Below are 27,070 nucleotides of genomic sequence, written 5' to 3'. Positions count from 1 at the left end.
GGTCCTGACCCCACTCTCCTCTGCACTTCCTTCCTTACTGTCACCTCCACACCTCCTCAGTTGGGTTTGACCCACGGTGCTCTTTACAAGTCCTCCTCCTTCCAGCCCTGCCAGTCAGTGAGCTACTTTCCTCAGAGTCATGCTTCTGAGGGTTGAATTGGGTGATCAGAGAAGTTTCAGATGTTTAGAAAATGTATCCAGTTCTTTGAAATAGGGTGACGAGCCTACTGAATGCTCTTTCTTTTTCTTTTTTTTTTTTCTGCCACACCCTTGGTATGCAGATGTTTGTGGGGTGGAGATTGAACCTGCAACACAGCAGTGACAACATGGGGTCCTTAACCCACTGAGCCACCAGGGAACTCCCTGAATATTCTTTCAAAGCCACACTGGAACACTGTCCAACAGTCCCCAAGGGCCATCTGACTCTAACGCAAGATCATTTTGTTTGCCACACTGTCTTCTCTTGACTACAGTGTAGACTCTGCGAAGTCAGATGTTAACTTTTACCAAGAAATAGAGGATTGGGAAGTTGGAAATGAGGCTTGTAGGCTAGGAAAATAACCAAAGATTATGGTTTTATTGACCTGTAGAGCTTTTGACATCCTACCAATTCCCTCATTAGTAAAATAAACCGAACTCATGTTCACCACATTGTATATGAGAATCTTGTTTTCAACTTGTCAAAAATGATGCTTCAACATGGACCTCATGTTTTTAGGAAGAGGCCAGGCTTGGGGCGGGAGGACCCTGAGGGTGGAAACTGGAAAGAATGAAATCACTGTGAATGATGATGGCCTATGGGATGGAGAGGAAGGTTGGGCTTAAGGTCAAGTGCATATGCGTCCCGAGACATTGTGATGCTTAGGATGCTAGTGGTGATGGGGTGGAGGGTGGTGGATGGAACTCCAGAGGAGTGATTGCTGAGCCACAGCGGTGACGCAAAGTGCCAACCGAGAGCCAGGAGCTCCCTGGTTCCTCTTCCTAAGCCTGAGAGAAGAGGGAGGTGAGAAAATGTGGTCTCCATCAAAAGGGTTTGAAGGATGAGAGACCTCAGAGGAAATCAACAGGGGGGTAATAGGGAGGTTTCAGGAGTTGAGGTTAAGGCTGGAGGTTCCAGAAGACTTAGTGATATAAGAGGTCTTCAGAGGAGGTGGGGCAGGTATGGAAGAGAGCAGCCTGCAAGGACCTCGCCTCAGGTCCAGGGACAAGATGACAGGAGGGCGGGAAGCCGTCTAGAAGGAAGTGGAGTCACAGTGAGGTCCTGGGGCAGACTGGGCAGGCCTGGGGTTCCTACCAGCACAGGGCCTGGTACAGATCAGAGGCCAGAGATGTTGCAGGTGGGGTCGCTGGCTGCTGGGCAAGAAGCATCGGGGGTCTTCCTGGCGGCCAAACTCCCTGGCTGGGCGAGAGGAGACCCTGACTGAGGTGGTCACGGTCCTCTCAGGTCCCGGCTCTCAGCCTTCAACAAAAGCCCCCTAGAAACCACAGGTGTGCAAGGAAGGTATTGGGGCAACAGGGAGCAGCTGCCAGGCCCTCCAGCTGCACACATGGTAACACCTGTGTGGCACTCATCCCCTGAAATCTCACCCTTGGGACTGCTGGCGCACGGACCCTCAGCAGGGACCCCCAGGTCCCTTCTACCGGGGAGTCTCAGGAGTGAAGTTGGTAAGTTTAAACCTACCCTCCCCCTCGAGCTAGGAATGAGCTGAAAGCCCTCAAGTAAACTGGGGGAGGTGGCACAGTCCTGTGGCTAGTCAGGACGGAGGCGGCTCCTCTAGCTCAGAGGCCTTTCTGTCTAAAGTTCTGCCAGTCGCAGGGCCCACCCTTCCACCCACCCCATGGCATGCAGCTGCCGCCCACTGTTTACCTCAGCTCAGATGAGTTTCACTTTCCTCTTTAGATAAAAGCATAGCCAAAAACAAAAAACAAAACAAAACAAAAAAGCATAGCCAAAAAGTCTGCTGCTTTCTTTGGCACAGACATCTCAGAAAGGATTTCTTTCAGGCTCATGGACCATTCTTTGTTCCAGAGGTCAAGGGCTTCACTGGGCCTGAGCCCATGCTTTGAGGCCCATAGATTTCGCCAGTTAACAAGCAAGACCTGTGGCCTTCCTGGGCCCGCCCCAGACCTGCTGATTTAGAATCTCTAGGGTGGGGGGCGGAGCTAGAGAACCCACATCATCAACGACTATGCCAGGTGGATCTGAGGCTAGGGCAAGGCCTGGGTGACATGGGTTTAGATTAGAGCCCCTCCAGGATATAGGGTACGTCTACATTTCTCATCCAACTTCCAGCGAAGTTATTCCAGCTTCTTCCCTAGCCACCAGGATCACACCTAAGGTGGGGCAGAGTGGGCCCCACAGAGAACAGCTTCTCCCCAGCACCCAGGCTGCCCCTGCTGTGGGGAGAGCCCAGTTAAGGAGAACCATGGTGAGGATAGTAACAGTCTATGGGAGAAGTTGGCGGGGAGAAGCAGGCTGGGGTCAGAGGACACGGCCTGCGGGCGGGGGGGAAGGCTCTACATTGATGTGGACCTCGCAGGACAGGCCCGAGCTGGGGTCTAGCTGACCCCACTGAGACCTGCGTGGTTGAGGTGGGGAAATAGCCTCTTTGAGGCTCAGTCGCTTTCTTTGGAAAACAAGGGCCAGAGTTCTTCCCCCAGGCTTGTTGTGAGGCTTGTCTGCCATAAAGGATATACATTACTGAGCACAGTGCCTGGCACCGAGTAAGGGCTCAGTAAGTGCCAGTTGGTATTATCATTCATTCAGCAAGCACTCTCTGGATAAAAAATGGCAAAAACAGACACTGAAACAAAAACTTCGATGTGGTCCCAATGCTCATAATACTTCCAGGGTAGAGGGTTTTAAAGGGATTTTACTGTAACTAAGGCAAATAAAAGGTTTTTGTTTTTCAAGTGACAGGAGAAGCTCCCATCGTGGCTCAGTGGAAACAAATCTGACTAGCATCCATGAGGACGCAGGTTCCATCCCTGGTCTTGCTCAGTGGGTTAAGAATCCGGTGTTGCCATGAGCTGATGAGGCTTGGATCCGTGTTGCTGTGTCTGTGGTGTAGGCTGGTGGCTACAGCTCCGATTCAACCCCTACCCTGGGAACCTCAACATGCCTTGGGTGCAGCCTTAAAAAGACAAAAAAATAAGTAAATAAATAAATAGAAGTTCTCGTCGTGGCTCAGTGGTTAATGAATCCAACTAGGAACCATGAGGTTGCGGGTTTGATCCCTGGCCTTGCTCAGTGGGTTAAGGATCCGGCGTTGCCGTGAGCTGTGGTGTAGGTCGCAGATGCGGCTCAGATCCCGCGTTGCTGTGGCTATGGTGTAGGCCGGCGGCTACAGCTCCAATTGGACCCCTAGCCCGGGAACCTCCATATGCCGCGGGAGCGACCCAAGAAATGGCAAAAAGACAAAAAATAAATAAATAAATAAAATTTAAAAATAAAGTGATAGCAGAAAAGAACTTTGGAAAAAAGCACAGCTTTGATTCAGATGAGAGTTCTGCTCTTGCTCCTGCCTCAGATTCAGTCTGTTGGTGCAAGAATAGATTGCGGCGATTCCAAAAGGGGGCGTGACTTTTCAGTCTGAAAGAGCAAAAAAATTGTTACCCCCTTGCCCCGCCCCTGAACCAGGGTGTCTAAAAGCTTGGGAACCTGGAACAATTCTTGGTTCTATCAACTTCCATATCCTCCTCTACCTTAAATGTCTCAAGTTTCTGCTTTAAAATCCTCATATGGAGTTCCTCTTGTGGCTCAGTGGAAATGAATCTGACTAGTGTCCATGAGGATGCAGGTTCAACCTCTGGCCTCGCTCAGTGGGTTAGCGATCCAGTGTTACCCTGAGCTGGGATGTAGGTCTCAGACAAGGCTTGGATCCCATGTTGCTATGGCTGTGGTATAGACAAGCAGCTGCAACTCTGATATGAACCTAGCCTGGGAACTTCCATATGACATGGGTGTGACCCTAAAAAAAAAAAAAAAAAAAAAATCCTCCAATACCTGCAAACCAAAAAGTGAAGAATAATTAAATGGACTTCAGAAACAAAAGAGAAAAGGGATGGTGTGGGGAGTGGCCCAGAATCACAGTACTGCCCCTCAAAACAACTGGAAGGTGAATGAGCTCTGGACCCAGGCTCTCCTCCCGGAAAACTGGGGGATGCCAGGGAAGGGGGGTGGAGGGAGGGGCAGTGGCAGTGTCCAATGTGCAACCTTTGCCTTTTAAAATTGGGAGCAGAGAATGGGCTGGGCGAGGTGCAAGGAGTTGAGGTTAACCGCTAGAGACTTCCAGAACCAAAAGCACTCTGCCAGCACCCTCCTCTGTGAAGACGCCTGTGTGATACTGTGACGGAAAGATGGGGCTCCTGGTTTGGGGTTTGTAATTCCTTCCTGGGGACCCTCTGAAAGAGTCTCCATAACCTGGGATCTTGTTAGACAAAGCCTTCTGCTTTTGTGGCCCAGCATTCCTGGGGGGTGGGGGAACGAAGCTGCAGGAAAACACAAAGCTCCACAAACACAACTCAGGTTTGTAGACAGCTCTGAAACCAACTGGTCCACAGGGGTCTTTCACGCTGTTTGCGGCTGGTCAATCTGCAAATGTTGGCACCAACTCTGAGTTTTAAAAAGGGATCAACCATAGTTCAATTAAAAAATAAAATAGAAAAGGAACCAGAGGTCTGGTGACATAGGATAGACCAGGGTTCTACTCTCGGCCCCACCACTTTTCTAACAGGAATTTTTCAGCAAGTTATTTCACCCTCATGGAAGTTCACCTTCCTTTTCTGCAGTCTGGTCAACACTAACCACCTCCAAGCTGTTGCCCTTAAGTGAGATGAGAAAAGGGTCTGTCTGGTTCTTAGTAGGTAGTTAATTACTATTAATTTACTCACACAAGGTTACCCTGTGTAACTCTCTACACAGCAAAGACGCTATCTCTGAAGACCGTAATTCTTATGCTTCTGCCCCAAGGAATCAAAATTACCACCTGAAATCTTTTTTCTACCCAGCCAAGGACAGAGATTAGACAGACAGATACCTCAGGAATGTGTCCACAAGAAAAAGAAAAGAAAGCAAAGGTTCACTGGAAAGGCCTCTTTGGCATGTAGCTTCAGTAATTTCTCTTTCTTGGATTTTCCAGAGCTTTAATCTCACACTTGAGAGGAAAGACAGACACTCTCATCTCAGAACTGTTAACACCACGTTGCTCATTTCTCTGCTTGTACCTTAAATGCCAGTCTGTCCTTGCATCAGTGTCGTAGACGTAGCATTAGGGAGGACCAGATGTGGGGCACTGTGTAACCCCTACTGAAGAACAGAAGGCAGGGCCGTGCATGTGCTCCTACACACCTGCTTACAAAGAGGATGAACACTTTACTCTTTTTTTTTCATTTATTTTTTATTGTTATTTTCCCCAACACACCTTTCCCCCCCCCCACTGTACAGCATGGAACCCAGTTACACATACATGTATCCATAAATTTTTTATTCTTAATCAGTAATAGAAACTGGACTTTGGGGAAAATCCTCAAGAGGCTAACAATCCTTTCTCCAAGGCTACAGGGGTTCTCATAAAGTTTCTAATACAAAAACAAATCAGCAAGTGTTGTTATCACTCTGTGAGAGAATGTAAGAGACCCTACTTCTGACTCAGAGTCCTATGGGAGACGATACTGAAATGGTAAACTAGAAAGCAACAGAATAGGTGAAGCTGTTTCAATTCAGGGATGCAAGGGGAGAGTCAGAAATAGGAATCAGGGGGGAGTTCCCATTGTGGCTCAGCGGGTTAAGAACCTGACCACTATCCATAAGGATATTACATTCCTGGCCTTGCTCAGTGGGTTAAGGATCTGGTGTTGCTGCATGCTTTGGCACAGGTCGCATGGCTTGGATCCAGTGTTGCGGCGGCTGCAGTGTAAACAGGCAACTGCAGTTCTAATTCAACCGTAGCCTGGGCACTTCCATATGCTGCAGGTGCAACCCCAAGAAAAAAAAAAAAAGAGAGAGAAGAGAAAAGAAATAGGAAAAAGGGGGATGAAGACAATCTCTTCTGGGTCTTCAGAAGGATTCAGAAGGCACAGGCAGGAAAAACTACTGCTCTGAGGAGAAACAAGTTAAGTGTGTTGCAAGAGAGGGTTGACATTTTGTTAACAAGATCCCATTAAATGCTGCTGCGCTGCTGCGTAGCTTTCTAAGAAGCAGTACAACCTGCTGCAAGCACTAGGTACCTTAGCTAAAAGCATCCAATTTATGACTGATCCGAAAGCAGTTAACACTTAGCTCATAAACTCCTGCAACAGAGAAATCTCAAGAATATCACACCTCGATCTTCTGGGACTCTACTAATAAGGAACTAAAGAGGAAACTAGTTTGAAAACCAAGCTAAAAAAAAAAAAAAAAAAACTGGACAGGTTGTCATGTGTCAAGGGCCCCCTCTAGTGGTTCTGAAAATAAATGAAGTAACTTGGGATTTAGAATACTGGGAGAAAAAATAGCTCTGCCCAGACAAAGCTGAAGCAAACCTCAACCTTACCAAACTTTGCAGTCATTTTTAATTGGGAGGTGTTATGTTAGATTCCTGTTTAACAGACCTCTCCTAGCAAAGTCTTCTGCCTTAGAAGTAGCATGACCCTTTTACATGTCACACAATAACTACCTCTGTACCTTGGTTTAAAATGATCTGGCTTCACACCTATGTCAACTTTTTTGTTTTTTTCTCTCTCTCTCACTTATATGTTCTTCCACGTGACAAGTATAATCGTCATTTTTTTTTTTTTTTTGTCTTTTTGCCATTTCTTGGGCCGCTCTCGCGGCATATGGAGGATCCCAGGCTAGGGGTCGAATTGGAGCTGTAGCTGCCAGCCTACGCCAGAGCCACAGCAACTCAGGATCCGAGCCGCGTCTGCGACCTACCCCACAGCTCACGGCAACGCCAGATAGTTAACCCACTGAGCAAGGGCAGGGACCGAACCCGCAACCTCATGGTTCCTAGTTGGATTTGTTAACCACTGTGCCACGACGGGAACTCCTAATCATCATTTTTAATGAAGGAAAACTTTCAGACTTATGACCCTAAAGCATGACTTGGTATCACGGCACACTTGTGTATTACATAATCAGCATTATGCTTGTGTATCACATGTGTGTATCATATGTGTGTATTATGTAATCAGCATGCACCAGCCTGAACCACACAGAATCTGTAAAAGATAACATCCAAATACTCATATTCTCTTTGCAATAGACTTTTACCGACCAATGTGATGACTTGATAGAGTTAAGTACATCCATGTTTTCCTTGCAAACCTATCTCTATGCTGCTTCAGATCCCAGCACAGTTACTGGCTGCCACAAGGGCTCTTACACCCAGGAGACTCTGTCTCTAGGAAGGGGAGACTGAGCGCCACATGGTGGCAGATTTATGGGGCAACACTGGCATCTTTCATGCAGAAGCCAGACAACTAGGAGTAACCCAGTCCCTCTAGGACATCAGTGAGACGTGTGATCAGAGTGTACCTAAATAGGAGAGAGCTAAAGAAATGGTGAGATGTGGGGTGGGGGTGGGGGAGATAAAGAAAATTAAAGATGGTGGTGACTTGCCCTTAAAATCTGTTAGTCCGTGTAATGTGGGACTAGTCAATACTGTACAAATGTGGTACAACATCTCCCCTATTTCATAGTTCACCAGAAAGAAAAATGAGCAGATGTAATGCAAAGTCTGCTCTACATAGGCAGGAAAGCCAGGATTTGGCTCTGTCTGTTACTGTTGTGTGCTCACTTGGTCTTTTGGGTCATTTACCTGGGCTTCAAATTTCCTCATCTATAAAATTAAAGCATTAAATTTAAAAATCCTGTATCTGTGGATCTAAATATATCCTATGTTCAAGGTCTTGATGTTTTTAGTTTAGAGAAATTATTGACCAAAAAAAAGCTGTCTTTTTTTTTTTTTCTCCCTCTTTGCCTTTTCTAGGGCTGCTTCCCTCGGAGGTTTCCAGGCTAGGAGTCTAATTGGAGCTGTAGCCACTGGCCTATGCCAGAGACACAGCAACTTGGGATCTGAGCTGCGTCTGCAACCTACACCACAGCTCAAGGCAAAGCTGGATCCTTACAGGAAGGCCAGGGATCGAACCCGCAACCTCATGGTTCCTAGTTGGATTCGTTAACCACTGCGCCATGATGGGAACTCCAAAAAAAGCTTTCAGAGGAAATGCTTTCCAAAGTCAAAGTACTGCCAAACCGAGATTCCTTGTAGAACTATAACTGTATCAACCCACTTTATTAGAACTAAACGGCCAAAATGAGTCCATCTATTCTAGACAATAGACTAATTTCTAGACAAAAGACAACCGTAATAGGTTCTATTTTTCTCAGAGAAAAAGGAAAAGCTACCTGTTTCTCCTAAAAGAAGTAAGAAATGCAGGGGAAAAGGGTATCACTATTGCTTAATCATCACATAAAAGTAAAGAAATTCTACCTAATTACGGGTAGAATTAGTTTAAAAATAATACAGGATACAATTCAACAGCAAAAAAGCCAACAACCCAACTGAAAAAATGGGCAAAAGTCCTGAATAGACATTTCTCCAAAGAAGATACACAGATGGCCAACAAGCACATGAAAAAATGCTCAACATCACTAATTATTAGAGAAATGCAAATCAAAACTACTATGAGGTACTACCTCACACCCGTCAGAATGGCCATCATTAACAAGTCAATAAATAACAAATGCTGGAGAGAGTTCCCACTGGGGCTCAGTGGTTAATGAACCTGACTAGTATCCATGAAGACGCAGGTTCAATCCCTGGCTTTGCTCAGCAGGTTAAGGATCCAGCGTTGCTATGAGCTATGGTGTAGGTTGCTGATGTGGCTCAGATCTGGCATTGCTGCAGCGTAGACCAGCAGCTGTAGCTCTGATTAGACCCCTAGCCTGGGAGCCTCCAGGGTAGGTGGGGGTGTGGCCCTAAAAAGCAAGAAGAAAAAAGAAAAAGGATCCAGCGTTGCCGTGAGATGTGGTGTACGTCACAGACGTGGCTCAGATCCCGCATTGCTGTGGTTGTGGTATAGGCCAGCAGCTGCATCTCTGATTCGACCCCCAGCCTGGGAACCTCCGTATGCCATGGGCATGGGCCCTAAAAAGACCCCAAAAAAAAAAAAAAAGAAGAAAGCTGGAGAGGGCGTGGAGAAAAGGGAATACTCCTTCACTCTTGGTGGGAATATAAATTGGTATAACCACTATGAAAAACAGTATGGAGGTACCTCGGAAAACTAAATATAGAACTACCATATGACCCAGCAATCCTGCTCTTGGGCATATATCCAGACAAAACTTTCATTGGAAAAGATACATGCACCCGTATGTTCATAGCAGCACTATTCTCAATAGCCAAGACATGGAAACAACCTAAATGTCCACTGACAGATGAATGAATTAAGAAGATTTGGTATATATATATACAATGGAATACTACTCAGCCATAAAAAAGAACAAAATAATGCCATTTTGAGCAACACGGATAGAACTAGACTCTCATACTGAGTGAACTAAGTCAGAAAGAGAAAGACAAATACCATATGATATCACTTATATCTGGAATCTAATATACAGCACAAGTGAAACTTTCCACAGAAAAGAAACTCATGGACATGGAGAATAGACTTGTGGTTGCCAAGGGGGAGGAGGAAGGAGTGGGATGGACTGGGAATCTGGGATTAATAGATGCAAACTATTGCATTTGGAGTGGATCTCTCTAAGCAATGAGATCCTGCTGTATAGCATAGGGAACTTTATCCAGTCACTTGTGATGGAACATGATGGAGGATAATATGAGAAAAAGAATACACACACACACACATAATGACTGGGTCAGTCACTTTGCTATACAGTAGAAATTGACAGAACACTATAAATCAACTATAATGGAAAAAATAAAAATCTTAAAAAAATAAAAAATAATATAGGAAAAATCCTCAAGTAAGGAAGGACTCTCCAAGTTTCTAGGTAGTAAGTTAACTCTTTGTTGTCACCAACACTAACTGCATTCATGTAAATGTGTATTCCGTTTACTCTCCTCCTGCTTAACACATCAGACTCAGCATAAACATGCAAACTTGGATTATTTACCAGTGTTCCATGAAAAGGAGATATGCCTGAGTAAAAGGTGAAGAAAGAATATCTATCATAGGAAACCCTTAAAACAGTACATACTTTCCACACCTCTATGGCAAGCATCCCAGCAAGACATGTAAGACCATTTGCTGGGTGACAGGAATTATACATAAACCTTGTGCTCTAGTTGATAAAGTTGCTTCCCAGGAGAGTATGGGTTAATTCTGATTCTGCAATACATGATTATCAGAATTGAACAATTAAGCAGATGGGACTTGTGGAAGCCAGGTTTCTCACTGTTGGAATGGGAGGTTTTATAGATAAGAGGAGGTCAACATCAGCAGTGATGTCATGTCGACATTATGCTACATTAGACAGATGTGTTATTTAACTCCATGATATATTGACACCCTGATATAATGTAATGAAAATGGCATTTTTCTTCCGTAGTCTTGCTCCCCAAATCCCGTAAACTCTATGAGAAAGCTATCAAACAAACCCTGAGGTACATTCTACAAAAAATCTGACCAATACTTCTCGGAACTCTCAAGGTCATCAAAAACAAGGAAAGTCTGAGAGAAACTCACAACCAAGAGGAGCTTAAGGAGACATGATGACTAAATGTAATGCAGTATACTCATCAGAGAAAAGAACATTAGGGGAGTTCCCCTTTGACTCAGCAGGTTAAGGACCTGATGTTGTCTCTGTGAGGATGCAGGTGCAATCCCTGGCTTTCCTCAGTGGGTTGAGGATCTGGAGATGCCATAAATGTGGTGTAGGCCTGCAACTGCAGCTCCAATTCGAGCCCTGGCCCAGGAACTTCCATATGCTGCAGGTGCAGCTATAAAAAGAAAAAAGATCAGATAAAACCTAAAAAATACAGTATAGGCTTTAGTTAGTAAACACTGGTTCATTAATTCTGACAAATGTATCATACTAATTATCATACTAACAGAACGCTACAAGTGAGAGAAATTGTGTGGGGAATATGGGAACTCCACCATCTTTTTAATTTTCCTGTATAACTATCTAAAAGTATTCCAGAGTTCCCACTGTGGCACAGTGGGTTAAGAATCCAACTGCGGTGGCTCAGGTTGTTGCAGAGGCAAAGGTTTGATCCCCAGCCTAGGGCAGTGGGTTGAAGGATCCAGCGTTCCCACAGCTGCAACACAGGTCCTAATTCTGGCTCGGATTTGCACCCTGACCTGGGAACTTTCCCAGGTGTGGCGAAAAAATTAAACAAAAACTGAAAGTATTCCAAAATAAAGTTTATTTAAAAAAATTATCCAGCTTGACTTAAGGTTTTTACACTAATATGAGTCAGCTTAAGTTTTATGATATTCATTTTTTATAGAAAAAATGGTAAATTTTGGGTCATTATGCTAAGATGTATTATGAAAGGAATTTGCTGAATTAAGCTTCTCAAAATTTTGAAATATATTACGCCATCTGTGGGCTTAAGATTCCCAAAAGGGATGAGGACTTTGAAGTAGATAAGGAGTCTTGTTTTAACCATTTCTTGGTCCTCAAAATGGATCATATGTAAATCAGCCCTGATTATGGAAAGTAAGTTTGGAAATGTTTGAGATAAAATCCACAAACCATAAAAAAATTACCCAAATATCTTTAGAGGAAGTTCCTGTGTGGCGCAGTAGGTTAAGGATCCATGTTGACACAGCTGTGGTGCAGGTCACAATTTCGGCACAGGTTTGATCCCTGGCCTGAGAATCTCCACATGCCACCGGTACAGCCAAAAACAACAACAAAAAACCTCCCCAAAATCAAATGTCTTTAAAAACAGGGCTGTTATTACTTAAATATTTTGAGAAGCCCTCCAAAACTCATCTTTCAAATTTTCTATTTCTATTTTATGTTTAACACACCAACCATAATAGTCATTTTCTAAAGACTGCATTTAATTATTTATTTAGTCTTTTTTTGCCTTTTTTTCTAGGGCCACTCCCGGGGCATATGGAGGTTCCCAGGCTAGGGGTCGAATCGGAGCTGTAGCCACCGGCCTACGCCAGAGACACAGCAACACAGGATCCGAGCCGCGTCTGCAACCTACAACACAGCTCCTGCATTTCCTTAGAAGCTATTTTTTTTTCACTTGAGTAGACAAATGCTTATTAACCCACTTATGCTAGTCATGCCATATTTCACATCTTTTTAAAAGGTGAAAAAATTATACAAAAAACTTTCTATCATGGGTGAATAATCCTAAATTTCCACAATTCTGTGTAAAAATGCTCAGTTTAAGAAGTTTGGAGTTCCGGTTGTGGCTCAGTGGTTAACGAATCTATCTGACTAGGAACTGTGAGGTTGCGGGTTCGATCCCTGGCCTTGTTCCTTGGATTAATGATCCCACATTGCCGTGAGCTGTGGTGCAGTTCGCAGACACAGCTCAGATCCCGCGTTGCTGTGGCTCTGGTGTAGGCCAGCAGCTACAGCTCTGATTAGACCCCTAGCCTGGGAACCTCCATATGCTATAGGAGCAGCCCTAGAAAAAGGAAAAAGACCAAAAAAAAAAAGTTTGTTTTGAGTAGTACAGCCAAAAGGAAACTATCTAAGTAAGCATCCAATATATTAAGTAAATTAGGCTACTTCCATTTGACAAAGATTTTGTTATTAAAATTTTGTTTCTGCCCAAAAGAAAACAAAAAGACAACTTACAGAATGGGAGAAAATAGTTTCAAATGATGCAACGGACAAGGGCTTAATCTCTAGAATATATAAGCAACTTATACAGCCCAACAGCAAAAAAGCCAATCGATCAATGGAAAAATGGGCAAAAGACCTGAATAGACATTTCTCCAAGGAAGATATACAGATGGCCAGCAAACACATGAAAAAATGCTCAACATCGCTGATTATAAGAGAAATGCAAATCAAAACAACCATGAGACACCACCTCACAACAGTCAGAATGGCCGTCATTAGTAAGTCCACAAATAACAAGTGCTGGAGGGGTTGTGGAGAAAAGGGAACCCTCCTGCACTGTTGGTGGTAATGTAAATTGGTACAGCCACTATGGAGAACAGTTTGGAGATACCTTAGAAATCTATACATAGAACTTCCACATGACCCCACAATCCTACTCTTGGGCATATATCCGGACAAAACTACTTAAAAGAGACATATGCACCAGCATGTTCATTGCAGCACTATTCACAATAGCCAGGACATGGAAACAACCCAAATGTCCATCAACAGATGATTGCATTAGGAATATGTGGTGTACATACACAATGGAATACTACTCAGCCATAAAAGAATGACATAATGCCATTTGCAGCAACATGGATGGAGCTAGAGAATCTCATACTGAGTGAAATGAGCCAGAAAGACAAAGACAAATACCATATGATATCACTTATAACTGGAATCTAATATCCAGCAAATGAACATCTCCACAGAAAAGAAAATCATGGACTTGAAAAATAGACTTGTGGCTGCCTGATGGGAGGGGGAGGGAGTGGGAGGGAATGGGAGCTTGGACTTATCAGACACAACTTAGAATAGATTTACAAGGAGATCCTGCTGAGTAGCATTGAGAACTATGTCTAGATACTCATGTTGCAAGAGAACAAAGGGTGGGGAAAAAAAATGTATACATGTAAGGATAACTTGATCCCCTTGCTGTACAGTGGGGAAAAAAAAACTTCATATGAAAACAATCTGAAAAAAAAATTTGTTTCTGAAGAGATTAAACAAGAATATTTTATACTGTATAATTAACTGAAAAGTTCAGGATATAAAATTATATACCCATATAAACATAACCATAAAACTTTGTACGAAGATCTGAAGGAAACGTCCCAAAATGTTAATAGTGGCAGTCTGGTTGGGAAGGTGATCATATACAGTCTTCAAACCTACTAACCTATCTATCTATCCATAACATATATACACTTCAAATCTAATATATAGAAATATATAGAATATACACACATTTCAAATTAATAACTCTCAAAGTAGGAAAAAACATGACTATCCAGCATAAAGAAGTACTTTAGATTTTCTCATAAATCACTGGCTAATTCCCTTGGTGAACTTCTGCCCTTCCTCTAAGTTTCCAGGTTAACCAAAAAAGTCCAGGATTTTCACATTTTTCAATTCATTTTCACTAAGAATGAATAATTTGCGACTGAGATATAGCAAGGAATGAGTTTTAAAGTCTCTGTTTCATTGTTTAGGTGCTTATTGTTACAAATTCACTGGAGTTCCATTTGACTGATGTCCTTGGGGAGATGCTTAAGATTACTGGGGAGTTCTACAATGATGCCAAGCATATAACATCTCTTTCCAAATTTATTATTACAGAGGGGTGGTCATAATCAGGACAAAGCTACAGATCATAACTATGTATCTATCAGTCTACTCCACAGGTAGTGAGTGACTCAATGAATATTCTTGGGGAGATCCTTAAGAAACATTTAGAAATATTACAAAGATTCTGTGCTTACATAAACTTTTGAACAGGGCCTTAGAATATTTTCTATACCAAATTTTGTTAGGGAAGGTCAGTTACACTATGGCCAAACTATACACAATATACTGAACATTTAAATGCTAGAGAGACATGGGTACTCAAAAGGAAAACTCAAAAGTGAATGTACAACTCTGAAAACTATATAAGACACTGATGAAAGAAATCAAAGATGACACAAATAGATGGAAAGATATACCATGCTTGTGGATTGGAAGAGTTAATATTATCAAAATGACTATACTACTTAAGGCAATCTACAGATTCAATGCAATCCCTATCAAATTACCAAGGACATTTTTCACAGAACTCGAACAAAATATTTTAAAGTTTGTTTGGAAGCACAAAAGACCCACAATAGCCAAAGACATCCTGAAAAAGAAAAATGGAGCTGGAAGAATCAGGCTCCCGGACTTCAGACTACACTACAAAGCAACAATCATCAAAACCGCATCATGGTACTGGCACAAAGACAGAAATATAGATCAATGAAACAGGACAGAAAGCCCAGAATTAAACCCACGCACTTACAGCCAACTAATCTCTGACAAAGGAGGCAAGGATATACAATGGAGAAAGGACAGCTTGTTCAATAAGTGGTTTTGGGAAAACTGGACAGCCACATGGAAAAGAATGAAATGAGAACACTCCCTAACACCATACCCAAAAATAAACTCCAAATGGATTAAAAACCTAGATATAAGACCAGACACTATAAAACTCTTAGAGGAAAACATAGGCCAAACACTCTCTGACATAAATGACAGCAACATCTTCTCAGATCCACCTCTTAGAGTGTTGACAATAAAAACAAAAATAAACAAATGGGACCTAATCAAACTTAAAAGTTTCTGCACAGCAAAGGAAACCCTAAACAACACAAAAAGACAACCCACAGAATGGGAGAAAATCTTTGCAAGTGAATCGATGGACAAGGGATTAATCTCCAAAATTTATAAACACCTTCTGCAGCTCCATACCAAAAAAACATACAACCCCATCAAAACATGGGCAGAAGATCTACACAGACAATTCTCCAAAGAAGACATACAGATGGCCGAGAAACACATGAAAAGATGTTCAATATCACTCATTATTAGAGAAATGCAAATCAAAACCACCATGAGGTACCACCTTACACCAGCCAGAATGGCCATCATCAAAAAGTCTACAAACAGTAAGTACTGGAGAGGGTGTGGAGAAAAAGGAACCCTAGTACACTGTTGGTGGGATTGTAAAATGGTGCAACCACTGTGGAAAGCAGTATGGAGAGTCCTCAGAAAACTAAACACAGAACTACCATTTGATCCAGCAATCCCTGGCATCTATCCAGAGAAAACCACGACTCGCAAAGACACATGTACTCCAGTGTTCATTGCAGCACTATTTGCAATGTCCAGCAACAGAGGAGTGGATCAAGAAGATGTGGTACATATACACAGTGGAATATTACTCAGCCACCAAAAAGAATGAAATAGCATTTTTAGCAACATGGATGGAACTAGAAACTATCATGCTAAGTGAAGTCAGCCAACAATGAGACACCAACATCAAATGCTTTCACTGACATGTGGAATCTGAAAAAAGGATGGACTGAACTTTGCAGAACAGATGCTGATCACAGACATTGAAAAACTTATGGTCTCCAGAGGAGACAGTTTTGGGGGTGGGGTGATGTGCCTGGGTTGTGGGATGGAAATCCTGTGAAATCAGATTGTTATGATCATTATACAACTACAGATGTGATAAATTCATTTGAGTAATAAAAAAAAAAAAAAGGAGAAAAAGAAAGAAAGAAAAAAAAAATCTGAAAGAATCTACAAAAAAGACCCAGGAGAATAAGGGAGATTTCCAAGGACACAGAAGTATCTGATCCAGTGTGGGCTGCACCTAGTGACTTGCTTCCCAAGGAGTGTCAAAGGGGGAAAAGGGTCACTTTACAGTGAAGAAACCTGGCAAACAATCTCGGACAGGTGATCAATGTAAATATCATCAGTGATAAAGCATATTAAACAGGTACTGCCAGTTTCTGGTGGCTTGGTGGGCTAAGGATGGATCCAGCCTGGTCACTGCTATGGCTTGGGTCACTGCTGTGGTGTTGGGTTCAATCACTGGCCTGGGGAACTTCTGCATACTACGGGCATGGCCAAAAAATAAGTAGCAGGCACTGCAGATATGATGTAATAAAAACATTTCACTTCTATGGTATTATTTATTTCCAGTCTAACCATGAGAAAAATATCAGACAATTCCAAATTGAGGGACATGCCACAAAACATCTGAAAAGCAGAACTCAAAACTATCAAGGTATGAAAAACAGACTAAGACACTATGATAGCACATAGACATGACAACTGAATGGAATGCAGTATCCTCTGAGAAAATAAGGGCATTAGTGGAAAAACTGGCAAAACCTAAATGTAGCCATGCTGGATAAGTGTACCATGGTAATTGTTGTGGGCTGAATTATACCTGCTCCCCCAAATGAGCGTTTATGCCCCAACCCCAGTAACTTCCAATTATCACTACTACTTTGGAAATAGGACCTTTAAAGAAGTGGTTAAGTTAAAATAAGGCTGGAGAGAGTGGACCCTAATCCCAGACTGGATGTCCTTAGGTGGAAATTTCCTTAGGGGGAAATCTGGGTATTTGAGTTTAATTTTTTTTAATGTTGCGCTTCAAAAGATACCATTAAGAAAGTAAAAAGACAACCCAAGGGCTAGGAGAAAGTATTTGGAAGTCACATACCTGACAAGGGACTTTTGTACCCAGAATACATTAAAAACTCCCTATTACTTGTATTCTATAATAGTACAAACTATGGTTATTTAAATAAGGGCAAAAGAAAAAAAAAAGGGGGGGGGGTTGCCATCGTGGTGCATAGGATACGAATATAACTAGGAACCATGAGGTTGCAGGTTCAATTCCTGGCCTCACTGAGTGCATTAAGGATCTGGCATTGCCGTATGCTGTGGTGTAGACTGAAGATGTGGCTCAAATCCTGTGTTGCTGTGGCTGTGGCTGTGGCTGTGGTGTAGGCTGGCAGCTGTTGCTCTGACTGGACCCCTAGCCCGGGAACCTCCATATGCCTCAGGTGCGGCTCTGAAAAGTAATAAATAAATAAATAAACATGAGCAAAAGACATCTCAACAAAGATATAAAAATCAACAATAAAATATGCTTAACATCATTAGTCATCAGGAAAATGCAAATTAAAACCACACCAAGATACTACTTCATACTCACAAGAACAGCTATAATAAAAAGAATAACAAGTGGTGAGGATGTGGAAAAATCATAACCCTCATATATTACTGGTAGAAATGTAAAATGGTGCATGCAGCTCCTTTGGAAAAGTTTGTCAGTTCAACATTTCAACACAAAAACTTATTCATGAATGCTCACAGCAGCATTATTTATAATAGCCAAAAGGTGGAAACAAATGTCCAATGAATGGGTAAACAAACCAGGGTATACATTTGACCCTTGAACAATGCAGGAGTTAGGGGTACGGACTCCTCCCTCAGAGCTGAAAATTCATACACTGCTATCTCTGCCTCAAAGAATATAGGGGATGTACAGGAAGCTATAACAGTTTGGATATAACTCAAAACTTTTTTTTTTGTCTCTTTAGGGCTATTCCTGTGTCATATGGAGGTTCTCAGGCTAGGGGTCGAATTGGAGCTGTAGCTGCCGGCCTTCGCCACAGCCACAGCAATGCAGGATCCGAGCTGTGTCTGCGACCTACACCACAGCTCACGGCAACACTGGATCCTTAACCCACTGAGCAAGGCCAGGGATCGAACCTGCAACCTCATGGTTCCTAGTCGGATTCGTTAACCGCTGAGCCATGACGGGAACTCCTGATTCCGCATATTATGAAAACAAACTTTATCCTCACATTTAAAGATCTACAAAATGACAGGAATTCCTGTGTGGCTCATCAGATTAAGGATCCAGTGTTGTCAGGTCACTGCTGTGGTGCAGGTTCGACCCCTGACCTGGAAACTTCCACGTGCTGCAGGTGGGGCCAAAAAAAAAAATACAATATAGGTATTTTAAAAAGCATCCAAGCATGAGTGGACTTGCACAGTTCAAACCCATGTTGTTCAAGGGTCAACTGTATATTCATAAAGTGGCATATTATTCAGCAATAAATAGCAATCAAGTACCACTATGGGACACAACACAAGTGAACCTTGAAAACATGCTAAATAAAGGATGCCAGTCACAAAAGGTCCCATATTGTATAATTCCATTTTTATGAAAAGTGCAGAATAAGCAAATCCATAGTATGAGATATAAAACAGACTTGTGATCACCAAGGGAGGGATGAGGGGAGAGGGTAGAGTGATTGCTAATGGGTACAATTTTACTTTTTTAGGGTAACTGAAATGTTCTAAAATTAGATTGCAGAGGTAGTTGCACAATTCTGTGAATATACTAAGAAGCAATGAATTGCACCATTTAAGGCCAAGTTTTATGGTGTGTGAATTATCTCAATGAAGCAATTTTAAAACACAATAAACAACAAAGGCATCATCTGGGGAAAAGCCCAGCGTTAAAATAATAAGGTTTTACAAACTATTTACTTATCCAGAAAAACAAGCACATATTATGGCTCAATGTCTTGGATACCCTTCCCAACTTCTTTTTTTTTTTTTTTTTGCCATATCTTGGGCCGCTCTCGCGGCATATGGAGGTTCCCAGGCTAGGGGTCTAATAGGAGCTATAGCCACGGGCCTACACCAGAGCCACAGCAACGTGGGATCTGAGCCACATCTGCGACCTACATCACAGCTCACGGCAACGCCAGATCCTTAACCCACTGAGCAAGGCCAGGGATCGACTCCGCAACCTCATGGTTCCTACTCGGATTCGTTAACCACTGAGCCACGACAGAATTCCTACCCTTCCCAACTTCTATTAAACACACAGCCACCTTAAATTAAAAATAATATATATATATTTTTTGGTTTTTTTGCCATTTCTTGGGCCGCTCTCGTGGCATATGGAGGTTCCCAGGCTAGGGGTCTAATCGGAGCTGTAGCTGCCAGCCTATGCCAGAGCCACAGCAATGCGGGATCCGAGCCGCATCTGCAACCCACACCACAGTTCACGGCAACGCTGGATCCTTCACCCACTGAGCAAGGGCAGGGACCGAACCCGCAACCTCATGGTTCCTAGTTGGATTTGTTAACCACTGCGCCACGATGGGAACTCCTAAAAATAATTTTTAAAGCACTGTTACGTTGAGTTAAAAGCAGGGGTTCTAACCCTCACTGAGGGTCAGAATCACCCTGGGAAACTTGAGAATTAAAAATGACCAAGACCCCAACCCTTAAAGATTTTGATTCAAGTGGTCTAGGGAAAGATTCCAGTAGTGTTACATTTTTTAAAGCTCCCGCATGGATTTAAATATGCAGCCAAGATTGGAAATCACTGATGTAATTCAAGAATATTAAACTCTATTTTAAAAAAATCTCTTAGGTGAAGACAGAACTTTTCTATTTGTTTCTAATCATACAACTATAAATAAAAAGCTACATAAAACACAAATTTAGTCATAAAACCAATCATTTAATTGAAGCTATAAAAGAGGCAATATAATTGATAAAATAATTAGGAAAGAATATTTACCACATTTCAAAAGATGTAAAATAGGAGGACACTTTACAAAGAGTTGTGTGGGAAATAAAATTCTCAAGCTATAAGTAAAAACTGTAACATTACAGAATACATTATAAAATACAATGACAGTAATATAAAAGGACTATGTATGCGCTATGTCTGAAGGCTATTAATAACTACCAGATATTTAGGTTTAAATTTACAGTTCCTGGTATAAGAATCATGTTACTATACACATCTTCCAAACCAGTGGGCAATATTTTCCAATTAACCATGAGTGGTATCATCTTCTACAAAATCTTTGGCCATTTCTGCTGTGATCACATCAATATGACTAACCTGAAGAACAAATATTAAAAACAAAACCCATTAAACCTTAAAGAAATACATCAGTGTTCCCACTATATAAGGTAATATTTTAAAAATAATAGCCTATCACCTATAAATTTCATATATTAAGCAAATGATTCTAAAACACTGACTGATTGGAGTTCCCGCTGTGGCACAGTAGAAACGAATCCAACTAGGAACCATGAGGTTTCCGGTTTGATTCCTGGCCTCGCTCAGTGGGTTAAGGATCTGGCACTGCCGTGAGCTGCGGTGTAGGTCACAGACGCGGCTCTTCGGTGTAGGCTGCAGACGAAGCTCAGATCTGGCATTGCTGTGATTGTGGTGTAGGCAGACAGCTATAGCTCCAATTAGACCCACAGGCTGGGAACTTCCACAAGCCTCGGGTGCAGTCCTAAAAAGCAAAAAAAGACAAACAAAAAACCAAAAAACAAACATTGACTGATAAAAACTTTATACTGCTGTTTGTTGAATGCATTAGTTTAGAAAATATTCTGCATTTTAATGCTCTTGAAGATATAGATAAGTAGTAATGTCTGAATAATTTGAACCATTTTTGTTGTTTTTATTATTTTGCTATTTCAAAGAAACACCAAGAACTGTGTGGTCTAGTCAAATATAAATGAATGTACATAACTGCTAAAGACTGTGCATTAAATAAGCACTAAATAGACTAAACAGGAAGATAATGTCTCCTAATGCCAATGAGAATAAAAATCAATGCAATGAATGCCACAAAAAACTGCCATCCTCCACAGGCATTTGAAGTTTTTTTCTTTACAAATACTTCATTATTAGATAAGTGACAACATTCTAAATTTTCTTTTATAACTTAAATAACATAAAACATGACCTCAACAGTTATAATGAGGTAAATACTACATGAACTTAAACTTCGTGTAGGAAAAAAATTACCTTATTTCTGAACTTTACACCATAGAATTTGTCAGCTGACTCAAGCAATTCAGGCCTAAAAGTAGTTGTAATGAATTGAGCATGTACAGCAAGTTCCATAATCATATCTGTAAAAAGAAATAAAATAGTAATTTAATAAAACCCTTTTCTCAGACTGAAAAATTTAAAAGCAACTGTTTTTACTTTTAGCTAAAATTTAAAACTGCCTGAAACTCTTAATTTCCATGCACACATCTACAAAAAATATCAACTTGATTTCTTAAATTAGGGATAAATCTTAAGATACAAACACCGGTATCTTAAAGTTATAAAATATAAAGAAGCAGCACTTTCTAACACAGCATTAGAAAATAATGTCAGGGATTTCCCATTATGGCAAAGCAGAAACAAATCCAACTAGTATCCATGAGGGCCTGGATTCAATCCCTGGCCTTGCTCAGTGGGTCGGGGATCCAGCATTTTGCCATGAGCTGTGGTGTAAGCTGCAGACGTGGCTCAGATCTTGAGTTGCTCTGGCCGTGGCGTATGCCAGTAGCTACAACTCTGATTTGAGCCCTAGCCTGGGAACTTCCAAACACCACAGGTACAGCCCTAAAAAGGAAAAAAAAAAAAAGAAAAAAGAAAATAATGTCAGAGCAAAGTAAGTTTTATCACACAAAACAACTTTCCCCCACTTTGGCCACAACTGCAGCCCTATGCCACAGTCAAGGCAACACCAGATCCTTAACCACTGCCAGGCCAGGGATCGAACTGGCAATGGCACAGAGACAAGCCAAATCGTTAACCCACTATGCCACGTCAGGAACTCTAACACTAAACTTTTAAAATCCTGTTGAAAAAATTATTTTGTTTATTGATTAATACCCTGTCTAGTCTCCCCAGATATATCAGACAACAAAGAATATAATATCAAAGAGGTAAGGTATCATTTTTAGCAAGTTCTATGAAACAATAAAACCAAAACTAACCTGACACAGCCTTTCTGTGCTGAGCATCTAGGGCCTGGTCAATCTCATCAAACAAGTAAAAAGGAGCTGGGTCACATTTCTGAATGGCAAAAATCAGAGCAAGAGCTACCAAGGATTTCTGTCCACCTGAAAGCTGCTGCATCTCTCTCATTTCACCTTGTTTTCCTGTAAATGACACCTAAGAAAACATTCAGTGGGTTAATATCTCAAGGAGGTAAAATCACTGTTATCTCTTAAAATTAAATTGCATACACAACACACCAATTTAGATTTGCAAAATATTCTACAGTGCTCTGGGGAAAACTGAATGTAAAGGTATTTTACCCTAATTCCAACTCCTGTGAACTGGTCAACTGATGGAACACTGCTTTGTGATCCAGAGCCCCTCTCACTTTCACCACTCCCTTCTCCTTCATCCTGAGACTGACTGCCCTCCACATCTCCTTTCTTCATCACCAAAGTAGCTTTGCCACCAGGTACCAACTTCTGGAATACTTCACTGAAGTTTTTGGATACCTTAAAATAAAAAAAAGTTGGGTTATCAATTGGAATATGTTATACTTTGCTTAGTGAAATTAAACATATTACTGCATAAACAGACAAAAATTATGTAAAAGCAATCAAAAGTATTATTATTATTATTATTTGCTTTTTAGGGCATCACCCATGGCACATGGAGGTTCCCAGGATAGGGGCTGAATCGGAGCTACAGCTGCTGGCCTACGCCACAGCCACAGCAACGCAAATCTGAGCCATGTCTGCGACCTACACCACAGCTCACGGCAATGCTGGATTCTTAACCCGCTGAGCAAGGGCAGGGATTGAACCTGTAACCTCATGGTTACTAGTCAGATTTGTTTCCACTGCTCCACAAGGGGAACTCCAAAAGTATTTTTATTTTTTAATCTTAAGAGAAAGAGTAAGAGGGAGCTCCAGTCGTGGCTCAGTGGTTAATGAATCCGACTAGGAACCATGAGGATGCGGGTTCGATCCCTGGCCTTGCTCAATGGGTTAAAGATCTGGCGTTTTTGTGAGCTGTGGTGTAGGTTGCAGACGCGGCTCAGATCCCGCGTTGCTGTGGCTCTGGTGTAGGCCGGCGGCTACAGCTCCGATTAGACCCCTAGCCTGGGAACCACATGCCAAAGGAGCGGCCCAAGAAATGACAAAAAAAAAAAAAAAAAAAAAAGAACAAGAATAACAGGTTGGAACCTTTTAAGAACTAAAATGCAAGACATTCTAGTTACTATATCAGCATCCTATAAATTCGATTTAACATGTATTAGATCCAACTATTAGTGGGAAAAAAAAAAGCTTTAAAATCTTTACAAATTGAACAATAAACTGAATAGTATCTGAAAATTTTACCTTGCGTATGCATCAATTACAAACAGAAACATACCTGTTTGAAAGTTAACTGAATAGCTTCATATTTTCGAAGTTCAAGTACATTCATCAGTTCCATGATTGATTTGTACCCCCTATCCAACTCTTCTTGTCGCTTTATTAACTTTTCTTTCTGCTCAGAGAAATTTACAAACTGATCTAAAGCTTTTTTGTTAACATGGCTGTACTTCTTCAATTCTGTGTTGCATTGTTCAAGTTTTCGGAACAACTGTAGAGAGAAAAAATATATATAAATAAATTTGTTAAAGGGAAATCTGCAATATTTCAAATTTAAAATCAACAAGATTCACCTGTTTGAGGCTCAGTGTCTGGTATTTTTCAAATGCTTCCTGGGGAAGTGATCCAAGTTCTCGAATTTTCTTCATACACTCTTCTTTCTTCTTCAGTAGCATGCCTTGTCGGTTTGTCATCTTTTCTAGTTCTTTAGTATCATGATTTATAGCATCCATGTGTTCTTTTTCCATATTTTTCCAGCGCTCCATACTCTTCTGCAACTCCTTAATTCCAGCTTCTGTCTTATCGATGGAATTGTCCAAATCTAAAATGAGGGGAAAACCAAATCAGGCCGTAACATCTATTCTAAAGTCAGAGTCTTATTTGACCAAAGATTTTAATGGTCAAATCCATTAATATAAATAGGTTTAAATTTTACTGGGAAAATTTATTTATTATTTTACTTTTTTGGTATTTTTGTCTTTTTAGGGCCACACTTGTGGCATATGGAGATTCCCAGGCTAGCGGTCCAATTGGAGCTGCAGCTGCCGGCCTATGCCAGGGCCACAGCAACTTGGGATCCGAGCTGCTTCTGCGAGCTACACCACAGCTCACAGCAATGCCAGATCCTCAACCTCCCAAGCCAAGACCAGGGATCGAACCCATGGCCTCATGGATGCCAGTCAGGTTCGCTAACTGCTGAGCTGCAATCGGAACTCCTACTGTGAAAATTTATGAAAGAATTCAAGACAAACTGGTGTACGTGAATCACTTAAGTATGTTTATAAAAAACAAATATTATTTTCTTCTCAGCAACTAAGTAGTAAGAAATTTGATTCAGCTATTTCATATTTTTGTCAATGAAACTAATAATGTGTGGCCTCTCATAAAATTGTCATAAACAGAGTTCCCACTGTGGTACAATGGGATTGGCGGCATCTTGGGAACACTTGGACACAGGTTTGATCCCTGGCCCGGCACAGTGGGTTAAGGATCTAACGTTGCCACAGCTTCAGCTTAGGCTGAGACTACGGCTCAGTTCTGATCCCTGGCCTAGGAACTCCATATGCCTTGGAGTAGCCAAAAAAAAAAAAAAATCATCGCAAATCATTTCAATAAAACAAAGGTTACTATTTATAATAAACACCCTAAACTATTTATAAATTGTTTATGATGATGAAAAACACATAAAACTATTAGTACATGCTTTTGCCTATTTAGATATTTCTTTTTTTGTTTGTTTGTTTTTTTGTTTTTTGTTTTTTTAGGGGCCACACCTGTGGCATATGGAAGTTCCCAGGCTAGAGGACCAATTGGAGCTACAGCTGCTGGCCTACAACACAGCCATAGCAACATGAGATCCAAGCTGAATCTGCGACCTACACTACAGCTCACTGCAATGCCAGATTCCCAACCCACTGAGAGAGGCCAGGGATGGAACCTGCATCCTCACGATACTAGTCGGATTCGCTACCACTGCGTCACAATGGAAACTCCCTAGGTATTTCGTTTTGCAGTCAACAACTTTGTAAAATGAACAAGCTAAATTTAACTAAGTACTAAAAACATTTTTACTAAATAAAAATTCACCTTCTGATCGTGCCATGGTATCTTTTACTCTTTTATTGATGGCTTCAAGTTCTGAGGTTGTAGCAGTGAGAACAGTACCCCCTTCTGTCTCTCTCAGTTCATTGAGTTCCTATAACACAAAACTTAGCATTAAACCACAAAGTATGAATTTCATTAGTTTCAATATGTTATGACTGCCAAACGTTTATACAGCTGTTGATACTTTTAAATAAACATTTATGAAAAGTAAAAAATATACTTCAAATACTGTATCCAGTTTAGAGGGAAAAAATGTTATAACAACTATAAAATTTCTCAGCATCTGACTACTACTGAGAAAATACTCATAACTAACTATTTTATTGAAACCTAGCATATACTAGTCATATAAATCAGGTACTACAGCTATGCTTATTTTACACAGGAGGAAACTGGAGCTTAGAAATATTAAATGACTTGTCCAATATCGTACACTAGGTGGCAGTGCTATAACTAAGCCAGGGCAGGTGATCAGACTGCTAGCCTTTCTGTCCACAAAGCTGTACTCTCAGACACTCACATGTAAGCACTTTCAAAACATTATGGTCATTATGGATCCCTCAAAAAAGAACATACCTGTTCTACTTGGTCCAAGCGCTTTCTCAAATTCTCGTTGAGATAAGTCTCTACCCGAGTAATAATACCCTCTAATTTAATCCTTTCATTCAACAGCTGTCTGTTTTCCTAGAAAAACAAAACTGTTTATCTACACAAGCATGCACACTTCACACAAAGGAATGCTGTTAATCTGCTGTTTTCGCCATTGTCTGTTTTCAAATGATTTGAAATGGAGTTTTACACCTTTCTAAAAAGCCCCAAATTTTCTTCATTTTTCTTTTATCCATTGAGAATGCAGTTTTTTTTACAAGGCATGCTTATTTTCTTTTTCTGCTTTTAATTTTTTGAACTTAGTGTTAACTGTTTACAACTCTGTACTTAAAAATCAAATGTTATTAAAATGTTTACTCAAAACGATATTAATAAACATAAAAAATAAACATACAAATGTGGTCAGATGACTAAACAGAGCAAAGCTAATAAAGCTATGCTCAATCTTACTAATTACAAATGTGCATTAAATAAGATTTTTTATGTAATCCTAATACACGGTTTATAAAAATTTATTAAAACCTTATTTACTTTTATGATTAGAAATCTACCAAGTTTTATACTTTCCCAATAATCCCTTTCACGTTCCTTTTTAGCAGAAAGACACTTTTCACAATAGCCAACTATCAACAAAAAATTTTTTTTCTTTTTCTTTTTAGGGTCACACCTGTGGCATATGAAAGTTCCTAGGCTAAGGGTCCTATAGGAGCTGCAGCAATGCAGGATCTGAGGCATATGGAGGTTCCCTGGCTAGGGATCAAATTGGAGCTACAGCTG

The 27,070-nt window shown here is 41.2% G+C and overlaps 1 protein-coding gene across 1 annotated transcript in view; it reads right to left on the bottom strand.

Moving 5' to 3' along the window:
- Nucleotides 1-20,156: 20,156 nt before the first annotated feature.
- SMC3 (structural maintenance of chromosomes 3) overlaps nt 20,157-27,070 on the bottom strand; it is a 39,580-nt gene continuing 32,666 nt past the window's right edge. The window contains exons 22-29 of the mRNA XM_047760479.1: nt 26,261-26,368; nt 25,667-25,775; nt 24,154-24,401; nt 23,859-24,071; nt 22,784-22,975; nt 22,460-22,637; nt 21,492-21,598; nt 20,157-20,567 (exon numbers count right to left, since the gene is read on the bottom strand). Of these exons, the coding sequence (XP_047616435.1) occupies nt 20,496-20,567; nt 21,492-21,598; nt 22,460-22,637; nt 22,784-22,975; nt 23,859-24,071; nt 24,154-24,401; nt 25,667-25,775; nt 26,261-26,368 (1,227 nt within the window). The 3' untranslated portion in view covers nt 20,157-20,495. The remainder of the gene's footprint in view (nt 20,568-21,491; nt 21,599-22,459; nt 22,638-22,783; nt 22,976-23,858; nt 24,072-24,153; nt 24,402-25,666; nt 25,776-26,260; nt 26,369-27,070) is intronic.

The sequence above is a fragment of the Phacochoerus africanus genome, chromosome 15 (assembly GCF_016906955.1).
Source record: "Phacochoerus africanus isolate WHEZ1 chromosome 15, ROS_Pafr_v1, whole genome shotgun sequence".
Classification (NCBI taxonomy): domain Eukaryota; kingdom Metazoa; phylum Chordata; class Mammalia; order Artiodactyla; family Suidae; genus Phacochoerus; species Phacochoerus africanus.
The sequence above is the reverse complement of the archived record's forward strand: the minus strand, read 5'-3'. Positions and strand labels throughout refer to the sequence as shown.